The sequence below is a fragment of the Balaenoptera borealis genome (genome assembly GCF_965194805.1).
Source record: "Balaenoptera borealis genome assembly, chromosome: 8".
Taxonomy (NCBI): Eukaryota; Metazoa; Chordata; class Mammalia; order Artiodactyla; family Balaenopteridae; genus Balaenoptera; species Balaenoptera borealis.
In genome coordinates this window covers 59,002,130-59,024,878 of record NC_138865.1, presented here as the reverse complement: position 1 = coordinate 59,024,878, position 22,749 = coordinate 59,002,130, and the positions used below count along the sequence as shown (strand labels likewise).

General features: G+C 36.9%; 1 protein-coding gene across 12 annotated transcripts in view; it reads right to left on the bottom strand.

Annotated features, from left to right (window-relative positions):
- Positions 1-22,749, bottom strand: part of NFIB (nuclear factor I B) — a 235,700-nt gene that overhangs the window by 84,766 nt on the left and 128,185 nt on the right. For all 12 annotated transcript variants that reach the window (XM_082401657.1, XM_082401659.1, XM_082401658.1 and 9 more), the window contains one exon: positions 16,570-16,623. In XM_082401657.1, the coding sequence (XP_082257783.1) occupies positions 16,570-16,623 (54 nt within the window). The remainder of the gene's footprint in view (positions 1-16,569; positions 16,624-22,749) is intronic.

Genomic DNA, 22,749 nt, shown 5'->3' with positions numbered 1-22,749 from the left:
GCGCAAGGAGAGGACACACCATGAAGGGCTGTATTAGATGCCATGGAAAGATTAGGCTTAGCCTAGAGTGGGAACCCTTGACACAGATAGGGGAGGGGAATGAAATAATCAGACTTGCACATTCTGAAGATCACCAGATGTATCACAGGGATAAAGACCCAAGGCAAAAATACCAGTTACAGAGATTAGGAAAATTATTAAACTAATCTAGGTGCTCTAGTTAAAAGGAGAGCATGTCAATATTTTTTAAAATAACACATTAAGATTCAGCACTTAAAAAAATATTTTGCCTTCCTCATCTGTTATAAGAGTAACCCCATCAGTGGTCTTTCCTTGTCTCTCTGCTCGTCTTTCTACGTGCTCTCTCAAAAACTCACGGACACTCCATGGTTCACCAGTCAACATGATGTAAAGCAATGTAATTCATGTGGGTTATTTCTAGATCTCATGTGGGTTATTTCTAGATATCAATGAGGACATATTAAGTATAAAATAGTAGAATGCTTTACTATGTCCTGATGTGAGAGGATCATCTTCTACTCCTTGCTTATTTAGAAAACATTGCTCAGCTTGAAAGAATTCAATTCAGAAGATGACTACAATCCAAAATACTAAATTTTGAAACTAAAAATCCACTACACTTACAAAAGTGCCACAAAATAAACAATGGAGCCAGTATCAGACAATAAATCATGTCACTCGCCATTGGTATCTGTCAGTGGCCTCTGTACCTCACCAGAAAAAGGGGACCCACTGACACAGACTGCAGCTCGTTGAGAAATGCACATGTAAACTCGTATCATTTGCCATGTGACTTCCTTGTGCCAGGGTTCCCTGGGGCCTCTTCCTTGATCTCCTGAGGTCTCTAAGCCCCAGACAAACCCTCCAAATCTCAGTCTTAGCCCTGCGTCCCAAACCCTTTTCTCCTGATGGCTCATACGCCCTTTAAAAAAACCATAAAAATAATTACAGCTTTATTGAGATATAACTCTTATACCCTTTTAAAGTGCACAATTCAGTGGTTTGCAGTATATTCAAAGAGTCATGTATCTATCTAATTCCAGATCATTTTCATCACCTTAAAAAGAAACGCCATACCCATTAGCAGTCACGTATCCATTTCCCCCAACATCTCCAAACCGCTGCCTTTATGGATTTGCCTATTCCAGACATGTCATATCAATGGAACCATACAATGTATATATTTTAAAAATACATCATGTCACTGTTTGTTTCATGTCATTAACAAGTGCACATGATGATTTTAATGATGATAAGATCAAATCTGAAAGCCAAGTGGTTTTTCTGTGTTCTTCCTCCTGAATGCCTTGGGGAAATGAATATGCTCAGGTATGGAATAGGGGTGGGGAAGGGGATATCTCTATTGGAGTCAAGAATTAGAAATATTTCAGTGCAAACAGGAAAATGTCCCTAGTTCTATTACATAAAATAAAATAAAAGAGTGCAAGGCCCCTGAAGACCAGCACACAAGTTAAAAGACCCAAAGTTATAACAACTCTGAAAACCAAAACCTGATTTTTTTCTTAAATTCTTTGACCACCAATGATACTATCAGGTAAAAGCCAACATGAGTCAAATTACCACACAAAAGTACTTGCTTAAGTTACTTGACACCTTGATACTTTTTGATAGTTACAGAAAAAGAAAAAAGAAATGAGATTTTAGTTGATCTGCCTAATAACTTGAAAACACATTTTTCCATCTTGTGAGGTAGAAACAGATTAAAATCTAGGTAGCTAGATATATATATGTATCGACTTAGCATTTTATTCTGCTTTCAATATACAGAATTGATCCCTCTTTCCAAGCATGATGCTCTCATATGCAAGGTGGGGTCCCCTGGGTGCCTCTGTATAGGACGATACTTCCAGCAAGCTTAGCTTCTGCAGAGTTCAGTGATTTTAACTAGCCTGGAGCAAGTCCACTCTCTCTGTGATACCGAACAATCCCAGCTTTCCAGCTGTGAGAAGGAAAATGCTTTGCATTATTAAATTGTAGCCATATGCTACAAAAGCCGACCTTGTAAATATGGAGGGGGAAAAGAATTTAAATTGAGAGGAATCTTCAGATGCAGGCGGTCATTGTAAAGGGAACCTGAGATACTTGAGTGAAAGAACTACTCAGGGCAGCAGGCACAGCCATAACCTAACCTAGACTAGTTATGAGGGAGACCTCTTTTCACACGGGGACTCTACTCTCCCTGTGGGGAACCTAGACGCTCAGCAAAAAAAAAAAAATCACGTGACAGCGATGCCTTCCAAAATTTAACAAACTGCAACTTATTTAGCTGCGAGACCTCTTGAAAGTTTTCTGGAACTAGGTGTAGTATAAATTAAGGGGCTACATCAATATATTAAATTTTCACTTGGACTCTATGTTACCCCATGATGATGTCATTTCAGGTACCACAAGATCATTCTATGCAGTTACAAAGTGAGGACATAGGAAACACAAAAGCCTGAATAACTAGCTATAGCCCAAGAACTAGTCATTTCTCTCACAGCTTTGTGAAAGGAGAGTATATTTTAGGTTTAAATTACACGTGTGACTGTGTACCAAGTGAGCCCCTGACCTGTACAAATGTAAAGCACATGAACCTCAAAAGAGGGAATGGAAAACAAGATGGAGGCCGCGGAGCTCCAGCAACTGCAATAACCTGGCACTGAAGCCTCTTCCTTCATTACTGCCCTGATCCCACAGCCTCAGAAACTCAGCTGCCATCTCTCCCCAAGCTCACTCCCACTGAGGCAAGGGTCACTCAAGAGTCCCCTCCATCTCCTCTCCTCACCCCCCGTCCACTGCCCCTTGTCCCGGCAGCCACAGCTCTTAAAACTGCCCCCAGGGACTCAAGCGTGGTGCTCTCTGTGAATGCCAGGGGACCCAGACTCTGTCCTGCTAAGTCATCTCAACGAAAAGATTTCTCCTTTCTTTCTCTTCGTGGCATGCTCACCAACACTTAGGCCAAGCACAGACAAGGGCAAACTTTTCTCATTTTTCAGAAGGCCATGCACCACAATAAACTGTATTATCTATCGGGGGCAGGGAAGGAGAGGCAAGGAGAAAGGTGCCAATAACACAGTGGGATTACCACTGACTTCAGGTTTTGACCCATGAAAAAAATGAGTTTTAACCCACATTTGCCAATAACTAATTGGGACCTTGGGCAAATCACTTGACCTCTCTGCGCTGTTTTCATAAGTAAAGTAGAGAAGTTGGACTAGCCATCGATAAGCACAGACAACTTGTTTTGGTTTTCTTTTCAGTAATGTTTCCAAGCATGTGTCAAACAAATAAAGATACTGGATTATAGTAGTAAACTAGTCATTTAAAAACTTTAACTGTCTCGGGGGCGGAGGGGTGTAAAATATAAATATAACATAAAGCAACAATCATAATACAGGTAGAAAGGCCCAACTCTGCCTGGGAGAATCCAGTAAGATAGATGGAATAGTTTGGACATAACGGATGAACAAGAGTTTATAGGGTGGATACGGCAGTCCTGGCAGAGGAAAGAGCCAAGCACATGGATGAAAGGGAAAGGAAAGGAACCTAGTATACTGGGTATCTGATACTGAATAGCATTTAAAGCCATGACACAGAATATGGGTATATAAGGAGTGAACCATCAGGAGTTTTCAAGAAAGTCAGATCTGTGTTTTATGAAGTGTATTCCTACAGAGTCTTAGAAAAAGAAAGAGCAAGGAGAGAACAGAGATAAGGTTTTTGCACTACTGGAAGCAAGAAATAATGTGTAGGGCCCAAATAAGGGTAACGGGAACTGAGAAGTGGGGTGGATTTTAAAGAGCTTCCAAACAAAAAGATGAATGAATATGTGGAGGATCCTGAGAGAGAACTTATGAACTACTCTAGCCGAGGGTGTCCAGGGAGATTCCGGTGGCCCTGTAGAGATAAAGTCTGGTAGAAAAGAAAAGGAATTGAATTTTGGACTTGTTACCCATGTGATCTATATGGAAACATGTCCAAAAAGAAGTTGGGCACGTGAAACATTAGGAGAGAGATCTGTTCCAAAGGTATGCATCTAGGAATAATAAGAGGTGAATGAACTTAAAAATCACAGGGGGGACTGAAAACACACAGAAAACTAAAGACAGAAATCTGGTTAATAAGTAACTAAAAGAAAACATTATGGTTCCTGGATTACCAGGAAAAGGCCCTGTTTTCAAGAGCACAGGCAACAAAAGCAAAAATAAACAAATGGGACTACATCAAACTAAAAGGCTTCTGCACAACAAAGGAAACAATCAACAGTGAAAAGGCAACCTATAGAAGGCGAGAAAACGGTTGCAAACCATAGGTCTGACAAAGGGTTAATCTCCAAAATATATAAGGAACTCCTACAACAATAGCAAAACAAAAACAAAACAAAACAAAGACGACTAATAACCTGGTTTAAAATGGGCTAAGGACTTGAATAGCGTTTTCTTCAAAGAAGATATACAAATGGCCAACAGGTATATGAAAAAAGGCTCAGGGCTTCCCTGGTAGCACAGTGGTTAAGAATCCGCCTGCCAATGCAGGGGACACGGGTTCGAGCCCTGGTCGGGGAAGATCCCACATGCCGCGGAGCAACTAAGCCTGTGTGCCACAACTACTGAGCCTGCGCTCTAGAGCCCACAAGCCACAACTACTGAGCCCACGTGCCACAACTACTGAAGCCTGCGCGCCTAGAGCCCGTGCTCCGCAACAAGAGAAGCCACAACAATGAGAAGCTCGCACACAGCAACAAAGACCCAACACAGCCATAAAATAAATAAATAAATAAATAAATTTATTTAAAAAAAGAAAAAGAAAAAAGGCTCAACATCACTAATAATCAGGAAATGCAAATTAAAGTTAAAATAAGGTGTCACTTCATACCTGTCAGGATGGCATTATCAAAAAAAAAAAAAAAAAAAAAGACAGTAAGTGCTGTGGAGAATGTGGAGAAACTGGAACCCTTGCACACTGTTGGTAAATGCAAAATGGTGCAGCCACTATGAAACATAATATGGGTGTTCCTCAAAAAATTAAAAACAGAATTACCATATGATCCAGAAATCCCACTTCTAGGTATGTATCGAAAAGAATTGAAATCAGGATCTCAAAGAGATATGTGCACTCCCATGTTCACTGCAGCACTCTTCATAAGAGCGAAGATGTGGAAACAACCTGAATGTCCATCCACAGATGAATGGACAAGAAAATATGGTATATTCATACACCAAAATACTGTTTAGCCTTTTTTTAAAGGAAATTTTGCTATATGCAACAATATGAATGAATCTTGAGGACATGATGCTAAGTGAAATAAACCAGTCACAGAAAAACAAATGCATGATCCCACTTATATGAGGTATCTAAAATAGTCAGTATCATAGAATCAGAGTAGAATGGTGGTTGCTAGGGGCTGGGGCAAAGAGGAAATGGGGAATTGCTAATCAATAGGCAAAAAGTTTCCATTAATCAAGATGAATAAGCTCTAGAGATCTGTTGTACAACATTGTAACTAGAATCACTTAAAAATTTCTTAAGAAGGCAAATCTCATGTTAAGCCTTCTTGCCACAATCAAATTTTTAAAAAAATTAAAGCAAGGGAAAAGTTTTCAGTAGAGCATCATCAAGTGAATCAAATAAATGTTCAAGAATATGGAAGCAGGAATAGAATGGAAAGGAAACACTGGACTCAGGTCATAAAAAGTGAATTTAATGAGAACCATTTCAAGTGGGGACAGAAGTCCAATTGCAGGAGAAATTAAGTAGAAATTTTAGTCTTTTATACCATGTCATGAAAAAGAAGAGCAAGATGGGTCACTTGGTTGAAGGGGGTTGTCTGAATGAGGGACAAAATATGCATTATTTTTAAAGTAAGAAGTTGTCAGGAAGAAGTTAATGGAGTAAGGGAGATATACTGAGAGGACCACCAGGAAAAGTAAGGCACCAGAGAACGTTTTCAATGGAGAGAGACAAATTGGTAGCTTCAGAAAGAAGGAGCACTATGGAAAGGCAAGTAGGAAAATTAGTTGTACAATGTGAATACAAGAGACTAAGATATAAAGTGTTGCCAGGGGAAAAGCAATCTCAAAAGATACATTTGTACTCTTTCTCTTGTCATTATTAAAAACTATGTAACAAAATTTCATTCTGCGTTTCCTGGCAGGCCAAAAGGCTTACTTAGGAAAAAAAGGACTACCTTAAAACTAAAATTCTATTCCACCGTGAGACTTGAAAATATCTGTTTCTTTTGTCCCTTTTTTTTTTTTTTTTTAAACTTATTTATTTATTATTTATTTTTGGCTGTGTTGGGTCTTCATTCCTGTGCGAGGGCTCTCTCTAGTTGCGGCAAGCGGGGGCCACTCTTCATCGCGGGGCGCGGGCCTTTCACTATCGCGGCCTCTCTTGTTGCGGAGCACAGGCTCCAGACGCGCAGGCTCAGTAGTTGTGGCTCACGGGCCCAGTCGCTCCGCGGCATGTGGGATCTTCCCAGACCAGGGCTCGAACCCGTGTCCCCTGCATTAGCAGGCAGACTCCCAACCACTGCACCACCAGGGAAGCCCTCTTTTGTCCCTTTTATATAACCTCTAACATCCTATTCTTATGCATCTTATGATCTGTAACTCTGTTTATGTCATCTAAAGTCTTCAGGGGAGTGCAGTGCAAAAATTCAACACATTTCTATTGGGATTCACAACAAATGATACTGCAGAAAGTCTTCTTGATCAACCCAGCTGGAAGAGAAAGTAGGATGAAAAAGCCCTCCCTTTTACCTTTTACCAAGCACCTCCTACTTGCCAGGTATGCTCTCCCATCTAATGTTTACAACCGGCATGGGTATAATTGACTGTGCTGAGTTCCAGAGAAGGGGGCTGATTTGGTCATTCTCCTCATGGCCCTCATGATCATTGTAAAACTTGGAACCTTGATTCAGGGGAAATTTTTAATTCCAATGTTCATATTCGTTGCACTTCACCACACTCCTTACAATGGCTGGAAACAGTATTTCACAACTTTGAACTCCCATGACACTTGAGTTGTAGCACTAAGTAATATTAGGTTTTCACAATATGTACAGAATATTGTATGTACTTACGGGCAGAAACTTTGGGGAGAGCAAGGTTTATGTGTAATTCACTTTTCAATCTTCCACAGCATTTAGCCTAATGCCATGCACAAAATAGATGCCCATTAAATATCTGTGGCTGAAAAATCTACCTATAGACAGCTCTTTCAGGGCTGTTTATTGTTCTTGGTGTGGAATGGTGGAGGACAAATGTCTGTCTCTACTCATACAGAGCTGACTCAATCCACGCCCTGTCTCCTGGAATGCAGTATTTAATTCTGAGCTCAGCAACCAGTTGGCACTCAATTAGTAGTATTCATGGCCTAACAGGGTGGATAACTGGGGCAACAGAGATAAATCTGCTTCTTTCATGTCCTTATAAAATATTCCTAAATTGTCTTTTTTCTCCCCCAAAAATTAATATTACAAGTGATCAGACTGGACCCATTGTAGAGGCTGGGCATGGTGCCAACTGCTATGTAGATCAACTTTTGAGGAGTGAGTTATACATGAGCACCCATAATACAGACTGCAAAAATAAGTAGCTGAGGACTATTGCCTTCTGGACCTTTTAAGATTAATCTGCTAACAAAACTCATTACCTATCCTCTCCTCCTTTACTCTGAGTTCCATCCTAAATTTGAACATTTAAGAACTTTACTAATGTGATGTCTTCAAAAAAGTTAGAGGATAAAGAAGAAAAATGTCTCTGAAACAAAATCTATTTGGAAAAAAATCCTTTGATTTTTGTACTGACTCACATGGACCTCATTCTCAAATTACTTAAAAGCTTTGCCTATTGTGTTGGCCCAAAAGTTTGTTTGGGTTTTTCCAAAACACCTTATGAAAAACACAAACGAACTTTTGGGCCAACCCAATATGATGTCAGGTCTTACACAGTTAAGCCATCCTTTTACTGTCTTTCTATTTATACTTTTATGAATAGAAAGCCTGTTTATAGTCTGTTGCATATTGTAAAGAGCCGAAGTTTAGAATCAAGTATCATGAAATAGTGCATTACCCCCCATAAAAAAAAGTTGATTCTGGTGGATATGATAAATAAGGATATGAGAATGAGTGGGCATGAACTTATTAACTGAGGAGTGAATGGACTGTTATAAAAAAAAAGTCAGAGTGAATTTTCCCCTTTCTTTGACCTTGAACACGATATTCTAAGATAAAACATGCTCTATGAGGTTATGCAGGGCCTATGCAAATATATCTGCCTTCATACGCAAATAGCAGAGAAAAATGTTGTATTATTTCTGTAACTATTAGAGAGTACTGTTTGTCCCAAATGATAAATTTTGACAAAAACAAAGTGAAAAGTCAAACAAACGTAGGCCCTAGTGATCCCTGCAGATGATAACTACAACTGCAGATGCTAGTTTTCTTGATAATTATTTGGTTGGTTTTCATTAGTTTCATGCCAACCCTTTGGTATCTTCAATCTCAGTATCTATAAAGTTGAGTAGGGGAGAAATCAACCTCCAAATTTGTTTGATTTAAAAATTTTCTTAAATGCAGGACCAGCATATTATTATAGTTAATAGATACTATTATGGGTCAAAGAAGAAATCAAAAGAGAAATTAAAAAATACCTTGAGACAAATGAAAATGGAAATGGAACACACCAAACTTTATGGGATGCAGCAAAAGCAGTTCTAAGAGGAAAGTTATAGTGACAAAACTCTATCTCAAGAAATAAGAAAAATCTAAAATAAACAACCTAAATATACACTCAAGGAACTAGAAAAAACAACAACCAAAGCCCAAAGTTAGTAGAAGGAAGAAAAAACAAAGATTAGAGCAGAAATAAATGAAATAGAGACTAAACTGACAATAGAAAAGATCAATAAAATTAAGAGCTGGTTCTTTGAAAAGATAAACAAAATTGATCTAGACTCACCAAGAAAAAAAGATAGATGCCTTAAATAAATAAAATCGGAAATGGAAGAGGAGACATTACACCTGATACCACACAAAGTATCATAAGAGATTACAATGAACAATTATACTCTAGCAAATTGAACAACCTAGAAGAAATTGATAAATTCCTAGAAACACACAACCTACCAAGAGTGAATTGTGATGAAATAGAAATTCTGAACAGACCAATTACTAGTAAGGATATTTAATCAGTAATCCAAAACCTCCCAAAGAAACAAAAGTCCAGGACCAGACCGCTTCACCAGTGAAATTTTTTTGGACATGTATTTCATTGTTTAGAAATTTCTAACAGAGCTTCCCTGGTGACGCAGTGGTTAAGAATCTGCCTGCCAATGCAGGAGACATGGGTTCAAGCCCTGGTCCAGGAGGATCCCACATGCCATGGAGCAACGAAGTCCGTGTGCCACAACTACTGAGCCTGCACTCTACAGCCCGCGAGCCACAACTACTGAAGCCCACACGCCTAAAGCCCGTGCTCCGCAACAAGAGAAGCCACCGCAATGAGAAGCCCACGCGTAGCAACGAAGACCCAATGCAGCCAAAAATAAATAAATTAATTAATTAATTTAAAAAAAAAGATGTTAAAAAAAAAGAAATTTCTAACAGAGCTATCATTAAGTACCTTTGTCAGGAGATGCCTACAAGAACTTAGATTGGAAAACAGGGACAGGCAAGACTGTCAGCTCTTCTTGCAAATCCACACAACATTGGGACAATCAGCCCAGCCTTTAGGTGCAAGGTGATGGATCACCCAAAGTACAGCCCAGCATTCCCCATGTGCAGATCTAGATGAACAGCAGGAAACTTCACAGGTGTAGATTTCAAGTGCAACCCCAAATGACGAACGACTTTCTTTGGTAGTACCCAAACAAGACACCAGAATAGAATCTGTAGAAAATCAAATCTATCATGATCAGCATTCCTACCTGAATGCAGTTAACCTACCAAACATTCAAAGAAGAATCAATACAATCCTTCTCAAACTCTTCTAAAAAAATCAAAAGCATGTCTAAAGTCACATTATGAGGTTAGCATTACCTTGGTACCAAAATCAGCTAAGGATGTCACAGGAACAGCAATAACAACAAAAATTATAGGCCAATATCCCTCATGTACATAGATGCAAAAATCCTCAACAAAATATCAGCAAAGCAAATTCAACAATACATTAAGAGGATCATACACCATGATCAAGTAGGATTTATTCCAGTGATGCAAGGATGGTTCAATAACCACAAATGATATACCACATTAAGGAATGAAGAATAAAAATTATTTGATCATCTCAATAGATGCGAAAAAAAAATTTTGACAAAATTCAACATCCATTCATGATGAAAACTCTCAACAAAGTGGGTACAGAGAAAATGTACCTCAACATAATAAAGACCATATATGCAATCCCACAGCTATCATCACACTCAGTGGAAAAGCTGAAATCTTTTCCTCCAAGATCATGAACTAGACAAGGATTCCCACTCTCTCCAGTTTTATTCAACATAGTATTGGAAGTCCTAGCCAGAGCAATTAGGAAAAGAAGAAGAAGAAAAAAAAAGAAAAGGCATCCAAACTGGAAAGGAAGAACCAAAACTGGCTCTATTTGCGGATAACATGATATTTTATATAGAAAACCCTAAAACTCCATCAGAAAACTGTTAGAACTAATAAATAAGTTACAGGACATAAAATCAATACTCAAAACTCTGTTGCATTTCTATACATTAATAATGACCTAAAAGACAAAGAAATTAAGAAATAAGAAAACAATCACATTTACCATTACATCAAAAAGAATAAAATATCTAGGAATAAATTTAACTAAGGAGTTGAAAGAACTGTATATTGAAAACTACAAGATATTAATGAAAGAAATTGAAGAAGACACAAATTAATGGCAAGATATTCTGTGCTCATGGATTATGATAATTAATATTGTTAAAATGTCCATACCACCCAAAGCAATATACATATTCAATGCAATCCCTATCAAAACTCCAATGGCATTTTTCACAGAAATAGAAGTTATAAAATTTATATGGAACAAAAAGAGACCCCTAATAGCCAAAGCAGTCTTGAGAAAGAAGAACAAAGCAGGAGGCATCTCACCCTGATTTCAAACTATATTACAAAGCTATAGTAATTAAAAGAGTGTGGTATTAGCATAACACAGACATACAGATCAATGGAACAGAATAGAGAGCCCAGAAATAAACCCACACATATATGGTCAATTAATTTTTAACAAAGGAGCCAAGAATATACAATGGGAAAAGGACAGTCTCTTCAATAAATGGTGTTGGAAAAATTGGACAGCAGCCAGATGCAAAAAAAATGAAACTGGACCACTATCTTATTGTACTCAAAAATTAACTCAAAATGGATTAAAGACTTGAATGTAAAACCTGAAACCATAAACCTTCTAGAAGAAACACAGTAAGCTCCTTGACATAGACCTTGGTAATGATTTTTAAAAATCTGACACCAAAAGCAACAACAACAAAAGAAAAATAAACAACTGGGACTACGTCAAAGTAAAAAGCTCTGCATAACAAAGGAAACTATCAACAGAATGAAAAGGCAACTTACTGAATGGGAGAAAATATTTGTAAATCATACATCAGATAAGGAGCTAATATCCAAAATACATAAAGAACTCATACAACTCAATAGCAAAAAAATAATCAAACAATCTGATTTAAAAAATGGGCAGATGTGAATAGATGTTTTCCAAAGAAGACATACAGATAGCCAATGCCAGTACATAAAAATATGCTCTACATCATTACTCACCAGGGAAATGCAAATTGAAACCACAATGAGCTATCACCTCACACTTTTTAGAATGACTATTATCAAAAAGACTAGAAATAACAAGTGTTGGAGAGGATACGGAGAAAAGGAAACACTTGTGCTCTGTTGGTGGGAATGTAAATTGGTGCAGCCACTATGGAAAAGAGAATGGAAGTTACTCAAAATATTAAAAACAGAACTAGCATATGATCCACAGATTCCATGTCTGAGTATTTATCCAAAGAAAATGAAAACACATATGCAAAAAGATATATGCAGCCCCATGTTCATTACAGCATTATTTACAATAGCCAAGACATGGAAACAACCTAAGTGTCCATTGATGGGTAAATGGATAAAGAAATTGTGGTATGTATGTGCTACATACATACAATGGAATATTATTCAGCCATAAAAAAGAACAAAATCTTGTCATTTGTGACAACATGGATGGACCTTGAGGGCATTATGCTAAATTGAAATAAATTGAAGAAAGGCAAATACTGTATGATCTCTCTTATATATGGAATATATATAAATATAAATTAAAATAATATCTTAAATGCAAGATGAGCATATTGCTATTGTTGATACACCTTATTTAACTTATTCAATTATTTATGTAATTCTATCTTTGTTCCAGGTAGGCTATAAGGTGGCTTATTTGACATTTACCCAATATATGATCTTAATGGTTCCCAGAGGTTTTGCCCAACTACACACAAAAGCTGCCCCACAAAACAGCACAAGCATCCTACTAATTTTGCAAAAAAGAAAAGTAGGATAAGTCCATGTCATTCTAGGTCAGAAAGCTCTGGTTAATGATACTTGGAATGTTTCAGAAGTTTTCATCACAGAATTTGCAAAAAGTGTCCTAGGAATCAATGTTTCTTTGTTATATTTCCAGCCAAGAGAGAGCTCCCCACAAACCTACGGTCTTCCTGAACTCCAAAATGAGGCATCCACTTCTAGCTGACTTAGAGGCAAAATCCAACTTCTAGATTGCCCTGTTTTCCTTGGATATCAACCACTCCAGCATTAGGCAACTGACTGAGATTGGGAAGTCTAAAAGTTTATAGCCCAAGGAATGTAGAGACACAAAATAATATAGCAAGTCAAAGTTCATTTCAAAAGATTATAATCCAATCACACACATCTTCTAAAAGCGAAAGTAGAGGTTTTAATCATTGTAAATAAAATTAGGTCTGTGTCTAAGTTCCTAAATTAATGGTTTGCTCTCCTTTGGTCCACAACAGTTGTATGCTATAGTTGAAAGAGGACTCTTGCAGCAATACTGCTTAGAAGGGATTAATTTAATGTTCAGAAAGAAGTATCTAGATATAAACATATAACTTTTGACCCCAACATAAATAAGAGAAATGTGCATCATACAAAAAATGAAGTAGCCTAGTGCTTCTTGACCAAAATAACAATGTCATGTCCTTGGACAAAGTCAGACTTTTTGGGCACCTTAGCCCAGAAAAGAGTATGGTGCCCATCCCCACTATGTAACAAAGAATAAATACAAAAAATTAAATCACGAAATAGTATAAGGAAATACTGCAAAGACTATTTAAGTGCTTTTAAAATAGTAAAAAAAAAAAAACCTACTTAAGCCCTTTTAAAAATAAGTAGCAAATATTCTTCCTCCCCAAAAATGTGTCGCTTTTGTTCAAATGCACGTGATTAGCTTGCTAACTAAGTACAAATCCCAATCAGGAAACACAAATTAAAAACTAAAGGCCTATCTGTAGACTCCATACTACAGTCTGAAGAGCCTTAAGGTCACTCTTCAGAAGTTCTTCTGAATCAGATAGTCATGTCTGATGCTGGAGAAAACCCAAGCCAGAGGGATGCCCAGTTTGTGGGAGACCCATGCATCTGTACTTATAGAATGACTGGATGTGATCCCACCTTCATGTCAACAGTGGTAAACAGATTTCAAAGAGCCTTTACCTCCAAAAGGGCTTGAATTTTTGCCATCTCTTCCCAAGCTGTTATGAAATAAACACAGAAGTAGATGGTGGCAATGTCCAGGGGTTGCACATCTCCCAGTGGAAAACTACCAGTGACAAGAAAGAGCTGGAACTCAAGTCAATCTTTTTGAAAAGTTTACTTTCTCTTTGTTATAACAATACAAACAGCAAAGTGATTTGACTGTTTCATTGCTCATGGTAGTAGATTGAATTTGCCCGTAAATGTATCGTGCCTTCTTGATACAGTAAATTTAAACTTCAGAGATTTCACATTTCAGCCAAAGCCAGAAAACAGAGATGAAAAGAGGCTCTAAGAGATAAATTATGCTCTAAAAATACCAAACATGCTTATATTTATGAAAAGAGCTTTTAATAATAAGTATAATTTATCCCAATTGACTGCAAAACAAAAACCTTAATAAGTTATGATTTTTCACATTTCCAGTTAGATACTATTCAATATTTCTAGTGGTTTGATTTATGTCAAGGTATTACAGAACAAACTCTTACTTCCATCAAACAGAATTCCTTCATAATCTCTAAGGTTAAGTCCATAATATAATGATACACAAAGCATGTTAAAACGATGGAATGCTTCTGAATCATCAAAGAAAATTCTAATTTTATTCCACTTAATTTTGATATTTTATATGTTTTATTATATTCTATCTCTGAAAAACTGGTAACCAATGTACAATTTACATATACATAATATTCAACTAATCATAATATACATTTACCTACAACGTTCCAGTTTTCAGACATAGTTCACAAAAGGTTTGATTTCCAAGGAAAATTTAAAAGGGAAAAAAATAGAGATGCTTTATCTTGATTGTTTCTGCCAGCCATATCATATGTAAACAGATAAATTAATAGGTGCTACACTGAAAGTAGTAAAGAAAATTTAACCAAGCTTCTCAACAAATATTGAAAAATCATATTCTGTCATTATATAACTATTCAGAGATTATTCATTCAGCTCAAGTAGAGAACATTTTAAGTGAGTATGATTCTTTCTGTACATGTTCAGAAATGCATTTCAAACAATAACAGCTTTATTAATTTCAAACCAAGCTGTCATTCAAATGCAAAGAGCATATCCTTTGTTTAGTCTGACTTAACAATGCTTATCAATTCTTTTTCTAGTAAAGGTCCCCCTCTCTGCCAGTTCTTTGTAAAATGAGTGAAGAAGCTTTTAAAAAATGTTTGGATACAATTCACTTTTGGTTATCATGCTACACAGAGAAAACATTAATAACTAAAAGGAAGAAATTTTAGTAAAGTTGAAGACATTACAAGCTAATAAATTTTCTCAACTTCAGAAAATTTCTGACAAATTTTATTATATTCTAAATAGCTCGCCTTCTTGGCCCCATCCACACAAAAAATAAAATAAGCGACTTAACTGGAAGTTACATTTAAAATTTTTCAGTTTTTTCAATGTTTTGCTACCAATTTGTAGTCATATTAAATGATTTTGATGAAAGTAAAGAAAAATCAACTTAGTATACATTTTAAATCTATACTTAATTAGAAATTTTTTTTATCTTTGAAGGATATACTACTTTTGTCATACAATCTGATTTTGTACAATACAGAATAAGTTAATATGCGGTTGGAAAAATTTTTTCGAAGATGAAAATAAAGAACAAAATATAGGCAAGACTCAGAAAGAAAAAAATATATACTGTTTTGACTTTGCATTTTTACTTACGTATTTACTTGTTATATCTTTCTAACATCGTTTTAAAGCAAGAATGCTCTGACATATTTTCTTGTAGTTTTGAGGATTCTTCAGCCTCACATTAGCAAAGTATTATGACAGGAAGATCAAGCAATTAAGGACCTAAAACTAAGTCTACCTGCGGAAACTTTTATCATTACCTTTTATAAATTTGGGGGTCTCTTTTCATTGAAAAGCCAAATGAGATCATTTTGGAGGTGGAGGTTATATGTGGTTAGTTTGAATTTTTTTACCTGTTTGTTTTGTTTTGTTTTTGTTAGGTTATTCGTAGAGCATTCTTTTCCTAAAGTCACAGATATAATTAAAATTTTTATGAGATTAAAATATTAGAAATTCTTCTTTGCACTAGTTTTTATCTCATGAGAAAAGATACTACTCCTAAATCAACGTCAAAATTCTATATCTTCAGCTTTAGGAAAAACAAAACCATGAAGACAGTATGGTTTCTTATAAAAGCCATTTTCAGATCTGGAACAACTTCTGAAAATAGAGTATTCGACATACATTACACTAAAGGAAAAGTCTTACTTTCATTATTTCCTGATTCTGGGAATCCCATTAAAAACATTATGGAATAAAAACTCATTTGCAAAAATCCCGCATGAAGACATAACCAACTACCACCACAACCTACTTTTTAAAGTAATGAGATTTGATAAACTATAATAAGAGTATGAAAAATTATACTTTTTCTTGTGCATTTTAAAAGAAAGATTAGAAGGTTTTTTGGCTTTTCAAACAACAGTGACTTTTAGCACCTGAAAGATATACAACTATAAAATACATGCATATTCATTTTCAAAGAAACACCAACAAAAAGTAAAACATTAGTGATTAGGTACATACTGATGACGCCAATGTGGAAGTATGTGCCACTGTGAAGGGCCTAGAAAGAATCACATCTTGTCGTGATCATACCTGCCTGCCAGAACAAAATAGGCAGCTGACCAATTATGGGGTGTTTATCTATACAGTGGTACCTTTGTTCTCCAACAATGTCAGATTGCAAACGTCCTGGAACACATATTTACCTGGAGGATTCTTGGCAGGATCATTGTGGCTTGGACTTCCTGATTGTCCAGAATCTGTAAAGAAATCACAGAAAATGTTTTCTTTTTAATTTGTTTTGAAAGAATTTCACAATCCTCAGAAGGACTTAAAAAAATTTTTTTTTACATAGAACAATGAAGTCGAGTGTTTGAATAAAGTATACTTTCCTAAGCCTTTCAGGAGCAATGTTTTATTTATTAAACTAGAAGAACATCTATATATATATATTTTTTTTTTTCGAGAGGAAAAAAGTAGCGATCTTTAATATTTGTGGGGTAGGGCAAGGCTTTTTTAAAACAAAAGGTCTGGCGACGAAGCCATTGAAAGTGGTTTGAAGGTTGGGCCTGTCAGGAGCAGTAGGAAATAAAGCAGATACATTCCCTAAAAATGCAATCTGAGTGTAATTAAACATGCTTTTTAAAAAAACCTGAAAATGTTTTTATTCAATGAGTAAAAATACATAGAAACTAGAGTCCGTTTTTCCAGGATTTCAATCGCATACACACATATCCACTCCAATAATCCCCCAACCTACTGGATCCAGGCCCAGATTTGACTGCATCCCATGATAGCAATCGATTTGCAAACACCAAGAAAAGCATAAATTACTAGGTAGAAACCAACACGGCTTTGTGGAGAGCAAATTGTTGGATCAATTTAATTTCCATCTGTGATAGACGGACAGACTCGGCAGATAAGGAGGAAGAGATCAATGCAGAACATCTGAATTTCCTATCCCACATTGTTCTCCATCAATGCTACAGAAAGGAACATGGAAGCTACAGTACTGTTAAGCATGCCTTTCCTAACTAACCTGACACTGTTGTGTTTTGCTCACTCCCCTTTCCTCCATGTCCCCTCTGCATTTATCTGTGTCGTTTGCGCCATATTATTCTACACTTACTTGCAGGTTGCTTTGTAATCTTCTTTTATTGGTTCTAGTATTTAAGTTTTGTCTCCCCAACTAAATTGCATGCTCCTAAGCAGAGGCAGAGATTCTGTCTACTTCTTTTGTGTTTTCCTCAGTGTGCTGTTCACGGCTGTGAATGCACTGGGCTGGATGGCTCAGATTCAGCAGCTTTCTTTGCTTGCCTAGAAAAGGCAATTTTGAACTTGATAGTGAATTTCAACAAAATTTCATAGGCGGCCACAGACAAGTCTCTTTCCTGAAACCTGGCCATTATACCCAAGACAGGGATCCAGTCTTATTTAAGCAGAAAAATCTTATGCTGGTTTTTTTCAGCAGGGTTATTCTGCTCTTCCACTGAACTTATTAACATACTGCAATTGCTGCTTCTACTATTAACTGCAAGGACATTCTGTTGACTTCTTTCTGTATAAAACTTGGTTATTTATTTCTGCCCTTTGCCTCATGCCTGCTAACTAGATTTAATACTGAGATCAGAATTGTGCCCCTTCATCCCATTTCCTTGTCTTTTTTTTCTCTTCTTTCCATTTTTTTTTTTTTTGCCCTAGAACAGTTCTTATAAAATCTCAGTAAATGTATTTAATGATTCCCACATTATCCTCCAATTTATTTCTTATTTCCCCAAATGGAAAAGAAACCAGTCAGGACTACTCCTGTAATCTGAGTTCTGGCTACAGTCTTCCGCAGATAGTCAAAGAGAGTTAGGTACTCTCCAAAAGGTTTGTCTCATCTCCCATGAATTCTATTAGTTTTTCTGGAATTGAGGCAAGACTCAGTGACTTATAACTTAGGAGATCAATCTTTCTCCTTCTTTATTCCCATAAAAGATGGCCCAATACTGGCTACTTTCCAGGCATGGAGTATGACAGTTACATAAAAAAAGAAAAATTATATGATTTTGCTATAGCCTCAGCTGTTTTTGCCTTGAGTTCCTCTGACAAATGTCCCCCAGAATTGACATGACATTCCAGCTTAATTTCTCAAGTGACTCTAACATTTTGAGAAGTTCCTATTTATGCAGTGTATACCCACTGACCCAGAGCCTCCCCATATTTTATTTTTCCCTGTAAAGCTACTTCACATTTATGGAGGTCTAGATATTGATCCCGCATGGTGGCTAATGACACCTTCACGATGACACAACATGAGGTAAATTAGGGTTGCCATCAGAGGACAGGACCTGTACACTCTAGGTGAGCCTTAGTATTTTTAGTTAAATCAACTTCAAAACAGAACCACAAAATTCCTTCCCAACATCTTGTTGCTGAAATTTGGATCCAGTAAAGAAAAATGTCTCTTCCATTCCTGAGAAAGTATTCAGTTAGAACAATGACACCCCATTACCACAACATCCCATTTGGAAAACCCTATTTTTCTTCTGCTGCAAATTACCCTTTTCCCCTATTTCCAACAACTGGAGACCAACTTCTTCAATTGAAAGAAAAATGTAATTTCTGAAAAAAAAACCCACAAACATTTGAGGGAAAGCTAAAGTAGACCCTAAATTTGAGTCATACACTTGCTTTTAATAATAATAATTCCACTTTCTAAAATAATCTGGCATTTATTGGCACACATGACAGATTTTCCCTCATAGTCCAACGTCTGTGCCCTCTCATGCAGTAAAACAGCATATACTGGATCCCCAAAACACAGAAAAGGCCCCCTCAAGGAACGAGCAAAAGAACACTTACTTTTCCAACTGTAAATTCTAACACTCTAATCTACTTTTAACCTTATGTCACCTTATATCGGTCACTTAATTCCAACTGCTGGAAAAGGAAGTAACCAGGGAGTCACAGTTGGCAGAGAAACCAAAAATGAACTGTTATTGTGGTGAACTTCAGAGAAAGAATTACTTAGACCACATCTAAAACCCTTCCAATTCACCACCTAGGTCAAATTACTCTATACCCAAAGGTTTTCTTTAACTGCTTCCATCATTTGCTCAAGTCATGTGTGTGTGTGTGTGTGTGTGTGTGTGTGTGTGTACTTCATATGTTACAGCGAATCCCGGCTCTGTCCCTCACTAGTAATGTGATCTTATACAAAATTACTTAACTCTTAGAGCCTTGGAGTCTTGATCTTTAACTGTAATACTACCTACCTTATAGAATCATTGCAAAGATTTTACTATATAAAACATCAAGTACTGGTCAGACACATCTTACACAATCAATAAATGAAAGCTATTATTAAACAGAAAGGACACATTCAAAAAATGACTAATATTTTTAACGGACTAACTCTCAGGAAGAAAGGGAGAAAAGGGATGTGAATAAATTTGTCCATCCCAGTGTAAGCATCTAAAATTGTCCGTGGTGAATCAACTGAAGATGGGCAAGTGTGTGCCCTCTTGAATTCCTCTGTGCTTTAGTCCCACCCTCCCCAAAAGGGAGGAAGGCATTGCTGCCATTTCGAGGCTCTCAGGGAGCTGTCATGCTCAAAAGGCAGGAGATACCAGCCATTTGATGAAAATTACCTTCTAGAAGACTGAAGTCTTTGAAGAAGGAGGGCGGTAAGAATGAGACTGTGAGCTGCCCAGCACACTCAGTCTTGAGGCTAGAAAGATTTTGATGCAGTGGAGAAAAAGGGAGGGGAAGGCGTCTTGAAGGCAGCAGACCTAAACCAGTCCTCCGTCATTCCCTCCACATTTTATTTCCTCTTCCCTGATCTCAATCTATAACTTCTACATTTCTTTGTCTGTCTCTTTCTGACCTGACTGGACAGAAAGTAGGATTGAAATACATTTTGCATATTTCCAATCCTTTGTGTTTTAAAAGTGTGAATTAAACATATTTCTTCTAGGAAAAAGAATAGTTAATGAAGCCATTTCTAAATTAATGCTTTTTAAACTCAATCAATTCCTCCCTCCCCCAGGTTAAAGATTCTCTAGGAATAAGTAAAGGTTCTCATCCTCACATGATCCTTATTAACTTTCCTTCAATCCTTCCATCCACTCCTTTTTAAAAAGTAGCCAATCTTTCATGGCTCTTCTAATATCTAAACTTTACCTAAGGAGTAACCAAGTTTCTCTAATGACACAATTTTATGGAAGATCCTGAGATACTTAAGTGATCTAAATGGCTTGTACAAAGTTACATGGCAACTATTAAAACATGTGTTCTCTACATGGGCCACCCATTCAGACACACTGCCTCTTGAGTGGTTATGATGCAATATTAAAATCATGCAAAGCCAAATGACCTTTCACTCAATTAAAGATTTCTGGGAACTTTATCTTCCCCTAATCTCCCTCCTCCTTCCCACCATTTACCAATATATTCAAAACCTTCTTCAGAAATTTAAAAAAACCTTTAGCTATTCTTTTTAACTGAAGTTGGAAATAATTATTATAATCATTGAAGTCTATACACTAATTGATGCTTTAGAAAGAGGCCAACTCTAAAAAATTTAGTTTGGATTTTCATTGCTAAATCGAGGAAATTCTAATGTTCTACTGATAATCTGATGGAAGTCCAATAAAATGTTTGTTAAACATATAATAAATAGGGCTTCCCTGGTGGCGGAGTAGTTGAGAATCTGCCTGCTAATGCAGGGCACACGGGTTCGAGCCCTGGTCTGGAAAGATCCCACATGCCGCGGAGCAACTGGGGCCGTGAGCCACACCTACTGAGCCTGCGCGTCTGGAGCTTGTGCTCCGCAACAAGAGAGGCCGCGACAGTGAGAGGCCCGCGCACCGCGATGAAGAGGGGCCCCTGCTTGCCGCAACTAGAGAAAGCCCTCGCACAGAAACGAAGACCCAACACAGCCAAAAATAAATAAATTAATAAAAAAATATATATATATAATAAATAAATACTGACCTGTTAAATGTTTGTGTTAAGTACTAACATTCTTGGGGGGAGGGGTGTGGAGGGGGATGAACTCAATTAACTGATGTGGTTGGATCATCACAACTATGAAAGGTTTTTTGAAGGTCATTCATGTAAGTATCAATTAAATGAGAATCAATAAGATTTATGAAGCACGTTCTGTATTCCAGTTACTAATGTTTGGAACATAATAGCTTCTCCATAAATGTGTATTAAATTTCCATTTAATTTACAATAATGAGCTTTAACATATTGTTTTAAAAAGAATATACCTTCTATGCTATCTAGAAGCTCAGAGCTTGCTCAGACAGAAATGTACAAATTTAAAAAAATACACTGTGATAGGTGCTATAAATGAGTATATAGCAAGAGGAAATAATTAGTTCTTCCTATGATGGACGGGCAAGGGCATGTCATAAAAGATATCAGAGGGAGGTGACCTTAGGAACAGGGTCTTGAAAAATAAAAAATGCCACATCTTGCTAGAACATATTCTTCTTTACTAACAAGGCGATTTCTTCAAAACCTAACACTGATTAAGCTTCTTCCCTGCTAAAACTCTTACATGAGTCCCAATACATACAGAAAAACACTCCAAAATTTTAGGATGTCATTCAAGGCCCTTTGATCTGGCCCCTACCAACACCTGGGTCACCCACTAGCCTTTCAGTTCCACGTGTGTCACCTCCATTTGATGCCCCTGAGTCTTTGCACGTGGTGTCCGTCTTTGTTCTCCCTGACGTCCTCCATGTTGAGGTCATCCCTTTTAGATTCTGAACTATATGAGGGCAGGGATACTGCCCTACTTAGCCTTATGGCCCTAATCTTTGGTATAGCACCTGACACACGTGTTTAAGTCAAATGAATAGAAAACAATTGGTCTATAAACTATGGAAGCGCACAAAGAAGAAAGACTAGAAAAAAAGGAAGAAAGACTAGGCATGCTGCCTCTGTGCAGAAACATCTAAAAATAAATGATACAAATGAACTTATTTACAAAACAGAAATAGACTCACAGACATAGAAAACAAACTATGGTTACCAAAGGGGAAAGGTGGGGGAGAGATAAATTAGGAGTTTGGGATTAACAGATACACACTACTATGTATAGAATAGATAACCAATGAGGACCTAATGTCTAGCACAGGGAACTATATTCAAAATCTTGTAATAACCTATAATGTAAAGGCATCTGAAAAAGAATATATATGTATATATATGTATAACTGAATCATTCTGCTGTATACCTGAAACATTGTAAATCAACTATACTTCAATTTTAAGTAAGTAAATAAATAAATAAATCCTTAAGAAATTATCCAGTGGAAAAGAAAATCAAGTAGACAAACTTTTGTGACAAGGAAAGGGGATAGAGACACAATTCCTAGGGTGGGTCT